General features: G+C 40.6%; 1 protein-coding gene across 2 annotated transcripts in view; it reads left to right on the top strand.

Moving 5' to 3' along the window:
• myom3 (myomesin 3) overlaps nucleotides 1–21,128 on the top strand; it is a 109,652-nt gene that overhangs the window by 75,508 nt on the left and 13,016 nt on the right. For both annotated transcript variants that reach the window (XM_043717220.2, XM_043717219.2), the window contains exons 25-33: nucleotides 683–827; nucleotides 2,832–2,891; nucleotides 3,742–3,809; nucleotides 10,166–10,276; nucleotides 12,896–12,983; nucleotides 17,012–17,050; nucleotides 19,387–19,492; nucleotides 19,852–20,015; nucleotides 20,135–20,171. In XM_043717220.2, the coding sequence (XP_043573155.2) occupies nucleotides 683–827; nucleotides 2,832–2,891; nucleotides 3,742–3,809; nucleotides 10,166–10,276; nucleotides 12,896–12,983; nucleotides 17,012–17,050; nucleotides 19,387–19,492; nucleotides 19,852–20,015; nucleotides 20,135–20,171 (818 nt within the window). The remainder of the gene's footprint in view (nucleotides 1–682; nucleotides 828–2,831; nucleotides 2,892–3,741; nucleotides 3,810–10,165; nucleotides 10,277–12,895; nucleotides 12,984–17,011; nucleotides 17,051–19,386; nucleotides 19,493–19,851; nucleotides 20,016–20,134; nucleotides 20,172–21,128) is intronic.

The following is a 21,128-nucleotide window of genomic DNA, read 5'->3' as shown; positions in this document are numbered from 1 at the left end:
AAACAATGTTTACAGCTACACGCAACTCAACAAGAGACTATTGTGGTTTTTGTAGCTGCTAACACATACAAGTAATAGAAGACATATAATAAAAATGATGTAAAGTTTGTAATTCAGAGAAAAGATCTGAAATTGACAGCTTCATAAACATTAATGGTCCTTTTGGCAAATCAAGAGTGCTCTCAGTCCCTAGTTTCAGAATACGTCTGAATTCCTGAACCTAAGAGTAGCCATGAATAAACATACTGCAGCCATCATTAAGTTTTTAGTCCGTTTTGTTCCTCTAAATTGAATGTTGAGGCAATTGCATTCAGTCGTGTTTGTTATTAATGCCAGCTAATATTGGTTTTATATAAATGGGCTATAATTGTCTGTAGCAGAGCATTTACTGTCATCCACTTTGAGAGAGACTTGACCGTGTATGTTTAGGCTTTATGTTTTACCTGGGAAATTGCTCTGAGGGTGAGCTAATGACAATATACTGAAGAGTAGAGGCCATTGAGGTGCTGGATACAACTGTGTATCTGTTTATCTAATCAGTTTGAGGAATTGTGAAATAGACATGGCTAGGGTTGAGTAATAGGAAATGTAAATTCACAGTGAACAAAAAGATTAAAAAAAAAGGAGTGAAAGATTGGAGTGTGAAAAGGAAATGATAAAAACTGGACTCTTTTCTCCACAGACTCACAAGATCAATTTTGATAAAGCCAATGGGATCATAGAAATGATCATTCAGAAGTTTTCTGATGAAGATGAAGGCTCCTACACTGCCCAGCTACAGGATGGAAAAGCCAAGGGTCAGTTCACATTGGTGCTGATTGATGAAAGTAAGTTAAATTCACTTGAATGTATTCTTGAATTACACTGTTGTTTTATATCCAGAAAGCTAATGGAGTCACTCAGCCAAGAGCAGGTTGAATTGACATGTCATAACACAAACTCAATGAGACAATCCCACATTGCATTGTTCCCAGATACTGAGTTTGAGAGCATTTGTTCCCATTTAACTTGGAGCTAAGCTTCAAATTCATGCCCTGCTCCTGAGCAAACCACTTATAGCTCCACAATGTTCTTCATCCTCCCCACCCTCGCATTTTCTGTAACTGTCACCTTTTATTACTTTTCATAACCTGGACAGGATGAAATTAGAGGTATTCTACATGGGTTTTTAGATGATTTGAAGCTTGACCTCCTATGTTAGGCCCATTCCCCGTCTACTCACATAATACTCCCATTCTCCATTCTCCCATTCATTTATGAACTCCAGGTCTGTTTTAAAATTCCCCAGAAGGCCTTGTTCATCCTACTTTAGTAATCCTCTCTAACTCTGTGCCTTACCCTGAATTCTTACAACTCTGGAATCTTGTGGAATTCCCTCTCTTTGCCCTCCCAGATGAAACCTGGATCTCTCTCCCTAACAATTCCATCTTTCTACTCATCATTACAAAGTTTCTCAAAATATATGCATTCAATTGTGTTCCTTAATTGAGCAATTCTTTTGCATGGGGCACCTTGTTTCAGATGTTTACTGTAATGAAGGCCATAATTGGGAGTTGTTGAAAAAACAGTAAAAATACAAGCTTTCCAAACTTTATTTTTACTTGGTGAATACGGCAAATAAATGTGTTTCCTTTTTGTTCTTTATTAAAATGCAGCATTTAATTGGTGTTTGGAAATAGAGAGTAAAGTACACAGACTGGTTCAATCTATTCTTGTGTTTTCTAATTAAAAGTAAGAGTAGCGCTGTCCATCAGATGGATAAGTAAATGTGTATGAGCACCACGGGAGTAATGACCCTCTGGTTAAAGTTCCAACTAGAGAATGGCAAATGCTAAAACTAAAGCACCAGAATTGGATTGGTGCAAATTTTAGGAACATAGGGTCAGGAGAATAGCATTAGGCCATTTAGCCTGTCCAGCATGCTGCACCATTTAATACAATCAATACTGATCAAACACTTCCATGCCTTTTACTCACTCAACCTCAACCCTTTGCACTATTCGTAATCAGAAATCCACCAACTTCTAACTTACTCAAAAGACTAAGCTTCCACCGATTCACAACCCTCTGCGTGCAAGTCTTTTCGGAAAGAAAGGAGCACGTTAGCTACAGAAAGCACAGGAACTGTAAAGTGTGAAAGGAGGGAACATGATTGATAGAACCAGCCTAACTCCCAATATTGAGAAATCATGAAGGACCATGTGAGCACCTAGCCTCAGAAGCCTGCTCTCTCACACAGTTTAATTCACTGATAAGATTAGTGATTGACACACAAACCCTGTCAGCATTCAAATTTAGATTAGACTGGTGAGAGAAAGGAAACATGATAAGTTAATATGAACTATTTACACATATGGAGAATATACACTGACATAGATGCACAATAGCTTGATTTTGAAGTTGTAACTTTATAACAAAAAAGTCAGCTTGATATTGATGAAATATTAATAAATGGATTTTTTAAACTGACGAGTAGGTTCACAAATCATGTACCTACAGTCTGGCTTTGGAAAGTAGTGAAAGCATTAGCCTAGTGAGTAAAACTCAGTTGCTTAATAAATTCAAGGTGATTACCATCTTTAAAAGTTAGTCCAAATTTTCAGGACAGTATTTTCACATCCCAGTGATAAGGAGTCTTCTCAAGAAGATACTGGATACCAATCAGAATACAACTCCCCACCTTCACTCACCAGGAATTAGGCTTCAAATATCTCACTGGGGGTTAGGGATCAACTCTCTGCTAAAAGCATATACTGGCTCATCAATTAAAAGGCACTTAAATAGAACTTAAACATGTAAAATACATGCTTTTCTGTGTCTGATTTTTTCAGAGTTCAGAGATACTTTATCGCAGTCTGATTTCCAGAGGAATGAATGGGAAAGAAAACAAGGTAACTAAGTCCAAAATGTCACTAACCTTATTTGTGTGGTTACATTGCAGGTGAAGGGCCTTTGCACAAAGCCATTGGCCCTGGTTTAGTTACTAATTTACAGTTTCATGTTGCAGCTTTATCCTTGCATCACAGGCATGCTTCGGAACTGGCTGTATTGTAGCCAGTTTTGTTTTGCAGCCGAATGATATAATATCCACTTTTACTAAATTAAACCAACCGAAAGGAAGGATGTTTCCTCCCCATATTTGGCAATGAACCGGAGAGAATTCACAAAATAAGAAACTTACTCAGCATTTAGATCGTTACAGGTTCTAGAGCAAATAATAGATATTTGTTTTGCACATGGAATATAAGAGTCAAATGAAAAGCTAGTGGAATTACAACCTTCATGTTCACAGTCTTAAACTGTCTTTCCTTCATGGGTATAAATTTATTAAAATTGACCATTCTTTACCTTAATGCACTAATTCCACACATCCAACCACACTTATTGAAGACTTAGTTTGTAATCTAACACTTTGTTATCCTTACTCTGTTCTATATGATGTGTATGGTTAGATTTTCTGTTGCTGAGATTGTCATTATTTTACATTATCACAGAATGCTGCATTTTAATGATCAAATCAGTGGCATTATAATGTTGGCTTTCACATGAAGAAACATCTCAAGACATTTCATAAACAAATAAAATAATTTTGTGAAGGTTCTTTTCAACCCATAAGCAGAAAAATGGTTCTTTAGACACATTTTCCCACAGTGAAACCTTGACACTTCACTATGATGAATTATTTTATTACCTCAATTTTAATTGTGTTTGATGTTCAAATTTATTCAATCAAAATTTTAGGGCCTTATTTTGAGAAGTACTTGCGCTGGGAAGTGACTGAAGAATGTGATCTTCTTCTCACCTGTAAGGTATGGACCTATTCTGTCAGAATGAATTGCTTATTTTCAGTAATCTTTCGTGGGGTGTGGGTATTACTGCCAAGGGCAACATTTGGGGAGTGGGTCAGGTACTCAAGGGAGGCGGTGGGCTGGTGGTATTATCACTGGACTGTTAATCCAGACACCCTGGGAGCTTTCCTGGGGAGGAAACTGCCATTCCTACCTGGTCTGGCCTACATGTGACTCCAGACCCACAGCAATGTGGTTGAGTGTTAACTGCCCCCTGAGTAATTACGGATGGGTAATAAATGCTGCCTAGCCAGCAACACCCTCATCATGTGACTGAAGTTTTGTTTTAAAGTTGCCCATCGCTAATTACTCTTGAGATCAAAGGTGGAAAATAAACACTTAGGCGTATATGAGTTTTCAGAAGGACAAGCAGGAAAGAAACAGTGGTGTTGTGACTTTGTTAGTATAAGATGTAATAAATATGATAGCAAGAAATGTTCTTGGATTGGAAAATGTGGAATCCACATGAGCAGGGATAAGAGTTAACAAAGGAAGGATAGCCCGGATTGGACTGCTCTATAGGACTCCGATCAGTTTCTATACAGTAGGGCAGAGAATAAATCAGATGATAATCAAGGCATGTATTAAAAAAAGAATATAGCAAACTCTGTTTTAACCAGCACCTATGAACTTGGTAAATTGGCAAAAGATATATACCTGAAATACGGGAACAAAGGTTGGAACCATCCCCACCTCCACCCTCCTTCACCTGGCTGAGCTCATTCTCACCATCAAATACTTCTTATTTAACTCCTCTCACTGTCTCCAGGTCAAAGAGTTGACCATAGGTACTCCCATAGGCCCAATGTCTCTTTGTGGAGTACATGGAACGTTCCTTGTTCCAGTCCCATCCTGGCCCCCACCGAGCGTAAAAGGTACAGTTAATAAAATTGCAGATGACACAAAATTGGAGGTGTAGTAGACATCGAAGAGGGTTACCTCCGATTACAACAGGATCTTGACCAGATGGGCCAATGGGCTGAGAAGTAGCAGATGGAGTTTAATTCAGATAAATGCAAGATGCTGCATTGTGGGAAAGCAAATCTTAGCAGAAAGTATATTCTTAATGGTAAAGTCCTAGGGAGTGTAACTGAACAAAGAGACCTTGAAGTGCAGGTTCATAGCTCCTTGAAAGTGGAGTTGCAGGTAGATAGGATAGTGAAGAAGATGTTTGGTATGCTTTCTTTTATTGATCAGAGTATTGAGTACAGGAGTTGGGAAGTCATGTTGCGGCTGTACAAGACATTGGTTAGGCCACTGTTGGAATATTGCGTGCAGTTCTGGTCTCCTTCCTATTGGAAAGATGTTGTGAAACTTGAAAGGGTTCAGAAAAGATTTGCAGGGATGTTGCCATGGTTGGAGGATTTGAGCTACAGGGGGAGGCTAAACAGGCTGGGGCTGTTTTCCCTGAAGCATCAGAGGCTGAGGGTTGACCTTAGAGGTTTACAAAATTATGAGGGGCATGGATAGAATAAATAGATAAAGTCTTTTCCCTGGTGGGGGGGAGTCCAGAACTAGAGGGCATAGGTTTAGGGTGAGAGGGGAAAGATATAAAAGAGACCTAAGGGACAACTTTTTCACACAGAGGGTGGTACGTGTATGGAATGAGCTGCCAGAGGAAGTGGTGGAGGATGGTACAATTAAGAGGCATTTGGATGGGTATATGAATAGGAAGGGTTTGGAGGGATATGGGCCGGGTGCTGGCAGGTGGGACTAGATTGGGTTGGGATATCTGGTTGGCCTGGACAGGTTGGACCGAAGGGTGTGTTTCCGTGCTGTACATCTCTGACTCTATGACTCTACAACTCTTTCTCCAATATATCGATGATGTCATCAGCACTGCTTCCCTCTCTCGTCCTGATTTAGAAAGGTTAATCAATTTTGCTTCCAATTTCCACTCCGCCCTCACTTTCACGTGATCCATCTCTGACCCCTCCTTTTCATTCCCCAACATCACTGTTTACATTTCTGGGCACAAACTGGCCACTAATATCCACTATAAACCCTTCGACTCACATAACCACCTGGACTGTACATCCTTGCACCCTGTTTCACTCTCCCAGTTCTTCTGTCTCCATCACAAAACATTCCAGTGAGGCCAACTTCGACAAAGGAGCCTCTGAAATGTCCACCTTCTTCCTCAACTGAGGATTCCCCAGCACCATTGATGAAGGAGACACTCAGCCGGGTCTGACCCATCTCCCACACTTCCACCCTCACCCTCTCTCTTCCATCTCGCAACAGCAGTAGGGCCCCCCCCTTGTCCTTACCTACCATCCCTCCAGCATCAACATCCAGAGGATCATCAGCTGCCATTTCCGCCACCTCCCTCGTCCATCTTCTGCAGGGAGTGTTCCCTCTGGGACACCCTGGCCCACTCTTCCTTCACTCCCAACACTAACTACCCCCACCCCCCATCCCACAGCTCCATGGCACCTTCCCTTCAAGTGCTGAAGGTGTAACACCTGCCCATTTACCCTCCCCTCCCGAGTATCCAAGGGCCCAAATACACCTTCCAGGTGAAGCAGCACTTTCCCTGCACTCACCATAATCCAGTCTACTGCATTCACTGCTCACATTGTGATCTCCTCTATATTGGGGAAGCCAAGTGTAGACTGGGTGACTGCTTCACAGAACATCCATGTTCTGTCTGCAATAAAGACCCTGAGCTTCCAGTTGCCTGCCCCTTTAACACACCACCCTGTTCCCTGGTCAATATCTCTGTCTCAGGCTTGCTGCAGTGCTCCAGTGAAGCTCTGCACAAGCTGGAAGAACAACACCTCATTTTCCACTTGGGGACCCCACAGCCTCTGCACTCAATATTGAGTTCAATAACTTTACAGCCTGAACTCTCCAGTGCCCTGGCCCCCAATCCCACACATCAGGCCTCATTATCACATAGTCTGCTGATACACAGTACCCATTCTTAGCCATTGACAGTATCCATTAACAGCTGTTCACCTTCCTAGCCAGATCATTATCCACTCCTTTGTCTGTTCACCTGTCCTTCTCTCTCTTTGGGCTCTATTCCCACCTATCGTTTACTCCTCACCCCCCTCCCCCCACTGTGTCATCTGCATATAAACCAACATTTCCTTAGCTACCATCAGCACTGAGGAAGGGCCACTGGATCCGAAACATTAACTTTTCACAGATGCTGCCAGACCTGCTGAGCTTTTCCAGCAATTTCTGCTTTTGCATTATTACTTAAGTGATTTATGCTGTAAATGAAGGATACAAGTGGTGTATATACACCCTGCATTATATTTCTATTACTTAGTGTGTTTTTTTTAACATTGATTTGTTTTGCACTTCTTAAGCACTTTATGCATATAATCATGTAATTTGTGCCGCCCATGTAGCACCTCAGTCCTGGAGGAATGCTGTCTTGTTTTTACTGTATCAGTTATATATGGTGGAAATGACAAATAAAGCTACTCTTGACTTAATTAAGTGTACCTCTGATCAACCAGAGTATTAGGTCAATCAGCAACCTCCTGGTCTCACAGGTGCCCATTAATAAAAAAATTATTGTACATTAGTAATTGGTACTTTAATCTTCATATAGATTCAGGTAGCCAGATTAGAAGAGGTAGTAAGGAGGAAAAGTTCATAGTGTATATTTGGGACAGTTTCCTTGAGCTATATGTTCTGGATCCAACCGGGAATTAGGTTATTTCAGTCTGATGACATGAAATGAGGCAAGTTTAACAAAATATCTCAGAAGGATTCCCCAGGAAACAGTGACTACAAGATGTTTGAATTTAGCATTCTGTTTGAGAGTGAGAAACTTGGCCAAAAAAAAACTGTGGTGAAATTAAATAAAGGCAATTGCAAATGAATAAAGGCAGAGCTGGCTGGAGTGGCCGGAAAAAGGAGTTCAACAAAATTGACAGTTATGGGACAATGACAGATTTTCAGAAAATAGTTCATAGCTCAAAGCAGATACATATTCCAGAATTCTAGAATGGGATAATCCAATCATAGTTAACCAAGGAAGTTAAGGATAGCATCAGATTAAAAGAAAAATCAGATTAGTGATAAACCAGAGAATTGGGTATGTTTTAGAAACCAACAAATGATAATTACAAAAGAAGGAGAGAATCAAGGTTTATAAAATCATAAGGGGCATGGATAGGGCAAATAGACAAGGTTTTTTCCCTGGATTGAGAGAGTCCAGTCCTAGAGGGCATAGGTTAAGGGTAAGAGGGGAAAGATTTAAAAGGGCCCTAAGGGGCAACTTTTCACAGAGGATGGTACACGTATGGAATGAGTTGCCAGAGGATGTGGTGGAGGCTGGTATAATTACAACATTTAAGAGGCATCTGGATGACTATATGAAAGGAAGGGTTTGGAGGGATACGGGGCAAGTGCTGGCAAATGGGACTAGATTAACTTAGGATATCTGGTCATCACAGACGACTTGGACTGAAGAGTCTGTTTCCATGCTGTACAGCTCCATGACTCTCTGATTCTAGCAAATAATATCAAAATGGATAGTCAGAGCTTCTTTAAATATACACAAAGGCTAGAGCGAATAATGACCCCTTAGAGATTGAGGCTTGATAAATAAAAATGGGGAACAAGGAAATGGCAAAGGACTTGAATAAATAATTTGCTCAAGTTCACAGTAGTTGACACTAACAGCATTCCAAGAATATGAAATAATCAAGGGGCAAAAGGGAGGAGGAAATACATACAATAACAATTATTGGAGAAAAAGGTACTAGATAAACTAATAGGGCTAAAGTCCAATAAATCCCCTGGACCTGCTAGGATATGTCCTGGGATATTAAATGAAGAGGCTACAAATATAATGAATGCACTTGGCAGTAACCTTCCAGGAGTCCTTATATTCTGGAAAAGTCCCAGAGGATTGGGGAAACTGCCCAGTGTAACACCATTTTTTAAAAAGGGAAGGACACAAAACCTGATAAATATAGGACAGTTAGCTTAACTTCAGACAGTGGGAAAATGTTAGAATCTATTATAAAGGATGTAACATAACTGCGCATTTAGAAATACGTGATATGATCCAGTGGAGGAAGCTTCCCAATTGGGTGTTTGGATTCTGTAAAGAGATAACAAGCAGGATACATAAAGGGGAAGTAACAAATGTGATAGATTGTGATTTCAAAAAGGTGTTCGATAATGTATCACATATTAGACTTATTAATAAGACAAAAACACATGGTGTTGGACACAGGAATGGACCATTAACCAATGAATGGAAGACAGAAAGTTAGCAAAGGGCAGCATTTTCAGAATGGTAATCTGTAACTAGTGGAGTGCCACAGGGATCAGTACTGGGACCATCATTATTATACAGACAGATTACGTGCAAGGCAAAATCTTGGCAGATGGAATATAATGTGGAAAAATATAAACTTATGCACTTAGACTGGAAGAAAAGAAGAATGAGAGGAGACCTTTTCGATATATGTAAGATTATTAGACAGAGTAACTGCTGTGATTTGCTTTGGAGTGTCTAGGGCCAGAGGCATAATCTCAAAGGAGTCACAAATTTAGGACTGAGATGAGGAGGAATTTCTTCTCACAAAGGGTAATGAATCTCTGCAGAGGTTGGGTCATTATGAATACTCAAGGTTAGAATAGACAGAACTTTTATCAGTTATGGAATAGAGGGAAAAAGTCACGAAGCAGACTTGAGGATTATCAGACCAACCATGATCTCATTGAATGGAAGAGTAGACTCAATGGACTGAATAGCCTTAACCTACTCCAAACTCTAATGAAATGAATAACTCACTGAGCTATTTTAGAAGGCAGGTAACAGTCAAACACTTTGCTGTGGATCTGGAATTGTATGGAGGCCAGGTTATATCAGGATGGCAAATTTCCTTCTCTGAATGCAATTAGTGGATTTTTACAACAACTACTGAAGTTAACTTTTAAACCAGATTTTGAATAAGTTGAATTTAAATATCACCCCAATGTCCATGATGGAATTTTAACCCCGTCCCCAGAGCATCAGTTCGAACCTTTAGATTACTAACCTTGTGATATTTCCCCAACACCACCACATTCCCTGCTCCGTTCATGGCTTCATTTATATGTAAAACCAGAAAATCAGAAGATCTAGGAACAGAATTAGGTCATTTGGTCCATCAATTAGGCCTTGCCTTTCAATGATGACTGATATGTTTCTTAATCCCATTCTCCTGCTTTCTCTCTGTAATCTTTGGTCCCTTTACTAATCATCATTTATTGTAGCATAACATAAAACTAAAAAGTGAGGAGTACCCGAACAATGACTCAATTTTTAATTCTTGTTTTACTCTGTGTTCATTAAACAGGTGGCAAACACTAAGACGCAGACCAGTATTGAGTGGTGCAAAGATGGAAAAGAAATCTCAAATGTGACATATGATCCTCAGACTGGTCTCAGTTCCCTTTCAATCTCACAGGTAACGTTTGGCTGCTCTTCATTCCTGGGTCTATCAAATACATTAAAATTCTCATTGTGTGTTCTCTGCTCAACAGTCCCAATCATGAAGTTTATCTGAAAAGCATGTGAAAATTATACAATAGTGCAAGAGTTAATGCTGACTAGTGTTCCAACTTCAAAGTTTTTGTGTCATTTAGAATCATTGAGTCAAACAGTATGGGAACAGACCCTTTGGCCCAACTCCTCCATGCCATCCCGGTTTCCCAAACTGAACTCATCTTATTTGCCTGTGTTTATCCTATATCCCTCTAAACCTTTCCTCTCTGTGTACCTGTCCAAATGTCTTTTAAATGTTGGAATTGTACTCACCACTACCACTTTCTGTGGTTGCATATACATTCCATGTACATATCGCAATCTGTGTGAAAAAGTTAACCCTCCGGTCCCGTTTAAATCTTTCCACTCTCACGTTAAAATCATGCCTTCTAGTTTTGAACTCCCCTACACTGGGGAATAGATCTTTCCTATTCACTTTATCTTGTCCCTTATGATTTTATAAATCTTTAAGGTCACCCTTCAGCCTCCTACACTCCAGAGAAACAAGTCCCAGCCTATCCAGCCTCTCCTTATAAATCAAACCCTCCAGTCTCGGTAACATCCCTGTAAATCTTTATGGCAACCTTTCCAGTTTAATAACACTGAAAACAACAAATGTTGGCGATCATTGCAGATCAGACAGCATCCATGGAGAGTCTAGATGAGTCTTCATCAGCAGTAATTTGTTCCTTAAGTTTAATAACATCCTTCTTATAGCAGAGTGACCAGAATTATACACAGTATGCCAAACATGACCTCTGCAATGCCTTGTACAATTGTAACATGTCATCCCAACTCTTTCACTCAATGCTCTGACCAATTGAAGGCAAGCAGTCTGGCAGTTAGTCACCATATTGTTCTGCCATTCTCACATTTTGATCACTTAATCTGAATTTACAATATCCTTTCTCCCCCAGCACTCCAACCATACGCCCCCCCCCCCCCCCACCATTCCATAAATGCTGCTCCCCTCCACATTTCACTTCAGTTCTGATGAAGAGTCATCTAGACTCAAAATGTTAGCTTGCTCTTTCTCCATGCATGCTGCCTGACCCGCTGTGATCTCCAGCATTTGTTCTCAGTTCAGATTCCAGCATCTGCAGTCATTTGCTCCTGCCTTCTTCCCCACCCTGTCTACCTGTGACTTCACTTTCAAGGAACAATGTATCTGCACCACTAGGTATCTCTGTTTGACAGCACTCCTCAGGGCCTAGCATTAACTAGCCAAGTCCTGCCCTGGTTTGTCTTATCAAAATACAATAGTACGTATTTATCTAATTTAAACTTCATCTGCCATTCCTCGCCCATAAGCCCAGTTGATCAAGATTCCATTGTACCCTTTGATAACATTCTCCACTGTCCACTTTGCCACTAATTTCAGTGTCATCCACAAACGTACTCACCACGCCTCCTATATTTTCATCCAAATGGGTTATGTAAATGATGAACAACAGTGGACAGTTTCTTAGCCTAGGTTTCATTGTAAAACAGCTTGTGTTAGTCCGAGTGATTAATGTTTAATTTTCTGTTATAAAAGTGAATTAATGAACTGAGAGTCAGAGAAAGTAGGACCAGTTTTAATAAAAAGCCAGTGGCTCCTTCTGAGATCTATGTGCAAACATAGACAACTTCTTTTTATAAGTTTGCAAATGATTTATTCAAAATATTCCCATTATTTCCCACTGAGGAACAGAATACACAACAGCTCAGGCAGCATCGCTGGAGTGTGCTAATATTTTAGGTCAATGACCTTTTATAAGATTCTCCTGAAAGGTCTGTTATTATCAACGTGAAACATTCACTTTCTCTGCCTGCACAACTGCTGACTGACCTGCTGATTATTTCCAGCCTTTATGTTTTGAATGCAGGTTTCCAACATTCACCGCATTTTGTTTTGTTTTGTTCCAGCCATACACGGTGTTCTGCACCTCAATGCGACATTTTGGAGAGTTACCTTTTGCTAGACCTCTCTATCTGTCACATACAAATAGAAGGTTTTCCCATCCGTAGAAAGATCCCTTCTCCCCACCCCAGTTACAAAGGTTTCCTCAGGATGCTATTTGGAAGCTGATGGTGGGTCCGCAGAGTCCCACGAGTTGTTGGTCGGATTGTCCACAGAGACTGAAGGTCTTGTAGCAGCCTCCTCATATATTGAGCAGCCTCTTATGTCTCTTAATGGCTTAGAACATAGAACATAAACATAGAACATTACAGCACAGTCAGACCCTTTGGCCCTTGATGTTGCACCGACCTGTGGAACCAATCTGAAGCCCACCTAACCTGCACTATTCCATTTTCATCCATATGTTTATCAAAGGGCTTTCCACTGCCTCTTCCATTGCTACATGCGCATTTCCAATTCAGCACCACCAAGACTTCCCACTGTTGCTCACAGTAATCCAACAGAAATGACCAACTCCAGAGGATGAGATGAGGTTAGGGCAAATCCAGAGCAGTGGGCAGGAATCCCAAAGAGGGCAATCTCTGTGCAGAGATCCCATTGTGTTTTCATTTGATTTTCACAGAATCACTTTTCTTCCAGGTCTCTAGGAAGGATGAAGGAGTTTATAAAGCAGTGGTGGCAGATGAAAGGGGACGAGATTCTAGTGTTCTTGAATTGCTCAATCAAGGTATGAATGTTTTGTTTTAATTAAAATTTGGAATTATTTTGAGACAAATTACCTTTAAGGTTATTTAGGAAATGGGCATCAAGTGGCAACCAGTCTGTGAAGAAATAAGAAAGCAAGTGACTCATCATCACATTGTGCTTCAATATTGAAGGATTGCAGCCAACTGAGGAAATGTAATACTTCCTGTACTGGCTGCACTGCCCAGTGTCAACCAGCTGACCTGTAATAAACACTTGCCTATTGATGTGATGCTGAGTAGCATCCATTTGTTTAATGAAAGTGTCTATGGGAAAGTGCTTCAGTGCCCATGGGTACTAGTCACCATAGTAACAGTGGAGTCACATGGCACTACAGACATCACAGGTCTGGCAGTCAGTGTAAGAATGTAACAGCAACACAGCAACAACGTACATTTATATAACGCCTTTAACAGGTTTAAATGTCCCAAGGCAATTCACAAGAGCTGTTACAGACAAATCTTGGCATCAGGACACATGAAGTATTAAGAAAGGTGATCAGGCCCTTGGTTAAGGATGTTTAAGAAGAATCTTGAAAAATAGTGGAGAATTGAGAAAGGAGATTGCTCCCCAGAAACAGGATGAAAGTCAAATTGAATATATAGTTGTCTATTGATTCCCCAAATACTCAATCAATATGGAGAACAGCAATAATCATCAAATCTAATTCTCTAGAGTAATTTATATGCAAGATTGCAACAGACGTGTAATAATGCATGAAATACTGAAAGGAATGTTTTTATTCATTCACAGGATGAGGGCATTGGTGGCAACACCAACCTTTATTGCCTACCTCTAATTGCCTTTGACAAGGTGATAGTGAGCCATTCTCTTAAAGCCCTGCAGTCAATATGCTGTAGGTACACCCAGTGCTGATAGGGAGGCAGTTCCAGGATTTTGACCTGATGTGCATGAACAGTGATAAACTGTAGTTGCAAATCAGGATGCTAGGTTACTTGGAAAGGAACTTTCAGTTTGTGATGTTCCCATGTGCCTGCTGCCCTTGTCCTTCTGTTTTGTAAGAGTCCTAGGTTTGCAAGCCATACAAGTTGGTCCTGTTGAAGAACTCTTACAAGTTGCTACAGTATAACTTGAAGATGTCTATTAATGTAAAAAGATTTGCATTAGATTGTAGAGTGGAATGGTTTCGATGAGTAATTAGTGCGAGCTCTGAGTTCTGTCAGGAGAAATTTTCCTGTGACTAAGTTAATCTGTTAATTAGAGCAATTTATTCCTCCATAGATAGAATTTTTTACAGTGCAGAATTATGGCTGGATAAATTTCTGTTACATTTTATTTTAATTGCAAATGTATGAGATGTAACTGCATAATAAAAAGTCAAGAGTATTAGGCAGAAAAATGTTTGTAAAAATTCTTGATTATCTAATACTTTCTAATTCATAACAATTGAATCATTTCCGTTACTAATCAGTCAATCTCAATAACTGAGCGTTCAGAACTATCCCATAACTGGTAGTGTGTGGTTGTAGAGTATGGTGTCTGGTTAGTTAAGATGATAAGCACATGGTGTGAAGAATACCATGGTTGTGTTTTTAATCCTCCTACTTGCTAACATTTCTGGTTTTCACAATGGTTCTTACTTCTTGCGAGGTCTTGTAGCCACGTGGTAGTGTCCCTATCTGTGATTTAGAAGACCCGGATTCATGTCACACCTGAGGTGTGAGGTGTGTGATAACATCTTTGAACAAGTTGATTACAAAATATTGACAATGGAATGACAGAGACTGCTCATCCTACACTGCAGGAAGAGCACCTACTGTTAGCTCAGCATAGAGTATTTGGTTTGACTGTGTTAATGCAGTGTGACCGAGTTTGTGGTATATGACCAAGATCTGTAATGTTGTGTGAGGTGGGGAATGTGTTAAAAGTTCTTCCACTGATGATGAAGCAAAAACAGAGTGATAAGATTGCAAAAGTAGGGCAAGGCAGATTTAGATACAATAACTTGAATTTTGAGTTTGATGTAGTGATAATGAGAATCAGCAAGACGGGGGTGAAAATGTTTATGGAATCCTGCCAATTCAGTTGTTTTCAAGAAGGTGTTTGGATGGGCAATAAATGCTGGCCTTGACAGTGTTATTCTTCGAATTAACTAAACTAAATGGAGAAGATGGATGTCAATAATGGGATTCTGGATGAGGTGGGGTTTATCGAGGGTGGGCTTGAAGTCAGGAAGGAAGACAAGCCAAGACGATGGCCTCAACTCCCTTGGTGACCAGGTGGGATGGAGAAGATCCATATTTCTAAGCTGGGGTTAGGCAGTTCTTGATGATCTAGCTGTGTAGTTCAGCTTGATGTCAAACAAGATAGCAAATTTATGCTCTACAGTCTTATGCAGGCATCTGGGAGGTACGGAACTAAGATGTGAGCGTGCTGAACTGGATAGTTTCAATCTTGTTACTATCGAGTTCCCAGAAGTTCTGACTCATCCACAAGATGTTGTTAAGAAGTTGGGAAGGACAGCAACAGTTAGAAGTCAAGGGTGGCGATGCACACGTAAAACGGTGCATCCTTAGTTTAAAAACATAGTCCAACTGCATGCCTGCAAATTATTTCACCCAAGGTTGAATAAATAATCATAGAATCCCTACAGTGTGGAAACAGGCCATTTGGCCCAACAACTCCACACTGTCCCTCCAATGAGTTTCCACCCAGACCCATTCCCCTACCCTATTACTCTATATTTCCCCTGACTAATGCACCTAATCCACACATCCCTGAACACTGGGCAATTTAGCATGGCCAATTCACTTAACCTGCACATCTTTGGACTGTGGGAGGGAACCAGAGCACCAGATCCATGCACACTTGGGGAGAATGTGCAAACTCCACACAGACAGCAGTCCGAGGCTGGAATTAAACCTGGGTCCTGGCACTGCAAGGCAGCTGTGCTGACCACTGAGCCACTGTGCTGGCCAATAACAAGAAGAACCTTAGATAAACTAAAGGTCAGAGAGTGAGGAGAGGTCACTGCCAGAAATAGGATTTCTGAACTCAGTGGAGGCAGGTCATAGCAGTGAGCATGGAAGGAAACATTGGAAGTGGCTGGTCCTACAGACCAGCCCAGAAGAGCTGGGCCACCCTTGTCAAACAGGATGTTGTTGCTCACTTTGTTCAGCGATGTGTCAGTGCCCCAGGTGAGTTGGAAGACAGACTCTTTTCTTTATTGCTAGGTCAGCATTCATTGCCCATTCCTATTTGCCCAAAGGGCAATTGAGAGTCAACTACATTGCTGTGGGTCTGGAGTCACATGTAGGCCAGACCAGGTAAAGACAGCAATTTCCTCCCTAAAGGGTACTAGTGCCCTAGTTTTTTTCCTGACAATTATCAATGGTCATCATTAGACTCTTAAGTCCAGATTTTTATCGAATTCAAATTCCACAATGTGTTGTTGTGGGAATCCCACCAAGACCCCAGAACATTACCTGGGTCTCCAGATTAACAGCCTAGCAATAATACCACTAGACCATTGCCCTCATTGGAGAGGGGCGATTGGAGAGAAAGAAACAAATTGGTCGGCTATGGTATATTCCAGAGCTTCAAAAATCAGGGCCGATTTGGAGAGAGACCCGTTGTAACTGAGAGGTGACTTTGTCTAGAAGGAAGTTGTGGAGAAAGTGAGGACTGCTGATGCTGGAGGTTAGAGTCAAGAGTGTGGTGCTGGAAAAGCACAGCAGGTCAGGCAGCATCCAAGGAGCAGAAGAATCGATGTTTTGGGCAAGAGCCCTTCATCAGGAAGGCAGTTGTGAAAACTTTGAGAGGCTGGAGAAGACTCCTTGAGGACAGGGAGCAGTTAAACAAACACATTGAGATTTCTGAAACATTTCTGATGAATACAAAGCAGCATTTGATTTTTTTAAAAAATCAACATTACTACCAGCAAACTATGTTACCAATATGCTAATTACCATAATGGCATTTGCTATATTCTAATCTGCTATAAATCAGGAGAAGTTTCTTTGTTTTGATGGTGTGTTTGCTTTACTGCAGCATTTGATGACATTCTCAAGGAAGTCTGCAGAACTGGTGGTAAGTAACTCTATTTGGTGGCAAGTTTACAATTTAATTCCTGTTGAAGTTTCCATCGTATACAAGTTTTGAAAATAAACTTGACCTTCAAAAGTAGGTATTTTCGTTTCTGACGAAGGTCATTGGACACAACATTCACTCTGTTTCTCTTTGTTTTTTTTTTGGCCTTGACCGCACGTTGTTTACAGAGTTAAATATTAAAGGGTGGCCGGTTTAAAGGTATTGTCCAATATCTCACCATAGCTTTGGCAAAGGATTGGCGAAAACACCAGAGAAACAGCACAAAAAGTAATTTAATGAAATAAAACGAACTGCAAATGCTGAAGGTCTGAAACAAAGGTGGAAATTGCTGGAGAAACTCAGCAGGTCTGGCTGTATCTGGATAGAAAGCAGAGTCACTGTTGTGGGTCCAGTCACCCTTTTTCAGAACTAAACAATATTTCCACTGTTTCTATAGTGTTTCACCAATCTCTCCAGTGTGAGAGCTCCCTCAGAAATTCAGATGTAAAGTTATCCATTATACTTGTCACTTTTCTGGTGTGCTATTTCAGTACAGGTTAGCGAGCGGTTAATTTTCTGAGGTGCTTCCTGCATTGCTCAATTCTAGCAATGATACTTCCATTGATCTGGTTGTTTGGAAGTATCCAATGCATAAACATGCATTTAAACATCCAGAGAAAATCCTGTCAAAGAACCTTCATTAGGAGATAAACTAAAGACTATTCGTCTGAATTGCTGTTGCATGGATTTGCAATTTAATCTTCTGCTTGAAATTGTTTGTACTTGATCATTAATTTTGGCCATCAGAATGAAATAAAAGCAAAATACCATATGAGGGATTTTGAATGGACCAGTCGATTGACACACCACTTGGGGTACCTGCAGTGTTAGGTTCTCCTGAAATTGAAATGAGTTTAAAGAAAACCAACCCATCATATCTCGTATATTTCTTTAGGACTCTTGTGGCGTGAGCTGGGAGGTCTGGGTTCAAACCCTACCTACTCCAGAGCTGCACAATGACATCTCTGAACAAGTTGATTGAAGCATCTACCCTGTAGGTCTCTGGTCAGCTCATATTTCTTATCAAACCAAGGTCAGCTCTCTCGAGATATGGAGTGACATTCGGGAGCAGGTTTCTTCCCCTCCTGAGCCCAGGAATGCTGAGGTTGATTGTAGGGATTCGGCAATTGTTGCAGCTGGGAAGGTAAATGGAATGTTGGCCTGTATTTCAAAGGGAATTGAGTATAAAAATAGGGATGTCTTGCTAAGATGATGCAAAGCACTAGTCAGACCACAGCTGGAGTAGATTAGATTCCCTAAAGTATAGAAACAGGCCCTTTGGCCCAACAAGTCCACACCGACCCTCCAAAGAGTAACCCACCCAGACCCCTTCCCCTATCCTATATTTATCCCTGACTAATGCACTTAACACAAAGGGCAATTTAGCTTGGCCAATTCGCCTGACATGCACATCTTTGGATTGTGGACGGAAACACACACAAAAACGGGGAGAATATGCAAACTCCACACACAGTCACCTGAGGCAGGAATCAAACCTGGACCCCTGGTGCTGTGAGGCAGCAGTGCTAACCACTGACCCACCGTGCCACCCATTAATGTCATAGTGGGGTTTGAATCCATGTTCTCAGGGTATTAACATAGACTAGTTACATTACTGTCACACCACCTCCTTCCAACATTCCCAGAAGAAGGACCAACCTTTTAAACCTTCCTTGATCAGAGTAGCCTCTTGGTTCTAGATTAAGTATTGTACATCACTTTTCAGAGCTTCTATAACCTTTATTCTTTTTATGATACGAAGGCCAGAGCAGTACATGGTTCATTCTGTGTCCGAACTAAGGTTGGGTACACAGTGAACATAGCTTTTCTGGTGAAATAGCAGTGAAGTTTTCTCAGAATGTGAAAGATGAAGTTCTCATTAGTTCAGTGACTTCTAATTGTTTGCAGACTAAAGAAAATTGACCAGAGCATGGCCTGGAGACGCTAAGGATCACTGACCGAAACCTTTACATTTCTGCATTTAACCACACATATTCAGACTCAGTTTCACAAAGTGAATGTCTGTTGGCATTGATGGTTTCATCATTATTATTACCGTGATACCTAAGCTAATGGAAACCTTATAAGGAGCCAGAGAGATGTAATTTTATTGCTGTTGGGTATCACTAACGTATTTGTAACAACACTGTCCAGCATACTGATTTATTTCTGCAATGAGTTCATGTTAAAATTTCTATTAATACCCAGTGTTTGCCATTCAAGGTGCACTGGACTTAATCAAAGGTTTGTTTAGTTGTATTTTCTCCTATCCACAGGCTTTTCAGCTTCAGCATTGAAAGTACAGGGCACAACTGAAGGAATAAAGCTATATTCTTTAACAAAGTGTAACATGGAATTTATGAAAAAGACCTGGTATTTAAAGTAAGTAAAATGCTTTAAATAGATTTCAGAAAGTATTAAAAGGTAAAACTTCTGACATTTGGCAAATTGGCTACTGTTCTTTGATAGTGATCACAAATGATGTGAGTGAAATATTCAAGTAATTCAACAGAATATTTGATCAAATTCTCTTTGTTTCTGCGATGTGTGAGTGCACCTGTGCAGGATGAGACAGTCTATATAAATATCAACAGTTGTTCCCTTGGTACAATCACCTGTTCCTGGCTTATGAACCTCTCATAAAATATGGCCCAAAACAGCCCTGCTACTGCTGACACTCCAGATCTGTTTAAAATGATGGAATTCTGACATAATAATTAAAAACCACACACTCTTTTCAGTGAAAAAAGCCTGGAGTCTCATGAAAGAAGGAGAATGGGATTTGATAATGAACACATTTGGCTGCAGATCTTCAATCCAACTGAAGCAGACAAAGGGAAGTATACCCTGGATCTGTTTGATGGTAAAGAGACACATAAACGCATCCTTAACTTATCAGAACAAGGTATGAAACTGTGATTTTAAGTACATTCCTTCATTTCTTTTTTAAATGTTTGAGATGCATTATACCATTATTGTTTAGCATTTAATTCTTGAGACCTGATTTGTTGGATTATCTTTCAGTATTTAGTGAAGCAATAACAGAACATCAAAGACTAAAGTAAGTTTCTCTTTCAACAATTCCTTTCATGTATTTACATTTCTATGTAATTTCCCATCTAATTGTGGTAGTAACATATAGAAACATAGAAGATAGCAACAGGAGTGGGCCATTCAACCCCTCATGCCTGCTCCACCATTCAATATGATCATAGCTGATCATCAAGCTCAACACTCTAATCCCACCCTCTCCCCATATCACTTCATCTCTTTAACCACAAGAGCTGAATCAACCTCCTTCTTGAAAACACATAATGTTTTGGCCTCAGCTGCTTTCTGTGGCAGTGAATTCCAGAAGCCCACCACTCTGGGTGAAGAAATGTCTCCTCATCTCAGTCCTAAAAGGTTTACATCTTATCCTTAAACTATGATCCCTGGTCTGACCTCTACCAGTGGGAAATTCTTCCTGCATCTAACCTCCCTAGTTTAGTTAGAATTTGATAGGTTTTAATGAGATTCCACCCTCATTCTTCTAAACTCCAGTGATAAAATCCTAACCAACTCAATCTCTTCTCATACATTAGCCCTACCATCCCAGGAATCCATTTGGTAAACCTTTGCTACACTCCCTCAGTAGCAAAAGCATCCTTCCTCAGATAAGGAGATCAAAACTGTACACAGTATTCCAGGTGTGCCCTCACCAATGTCCTGTTCCTGTACTCACATCCTCTCACTATGAAGGCCAACATACACTTAGCTTTCTTTACCGCCTGCTGCACCTGCATGCTTGCTTTCAGCAACTGTTGCACGAGGGCACTCCGGTCTTGTTAAACTTTTCCCTCTCTCAATTTATAGCCATTCAAATAATAATCTGTCTTTCCGTTTTGCTACTAAAGTGAATACATTTATCCAGGATCTGCCGTGCATTTGCCCAATCACACAGCCTGTCCAAATCACACTGCAACATCTCTGCATCCTCCTCACAGCTCACCCTCTCACCCAGCTTTGTGTCACCTGC

This window comes from Chiloscyllium plagiosum, unplaced genomic scaffold, assembly GCF_037043375.1.
Source record: "Chiloscyllium plagiosum isolate Xiang-an unplaced genomic scaffold, Cpla_swu_hap1 HiC_scaffold_30, whole genome shotgun sequence".
NCBI lineage: Eukaryota > Metazoa > Chordata > Chondrichthyes > Orectolobiformes > Hemiscylliidae > Chiloscyllium > Chiloscyllium plagiosum.
The sequence above is the reverse complement of the archived record's forward strand: the minus strand, read 5'-3'. Positions and strand labels throughout refer to the sequence as shown.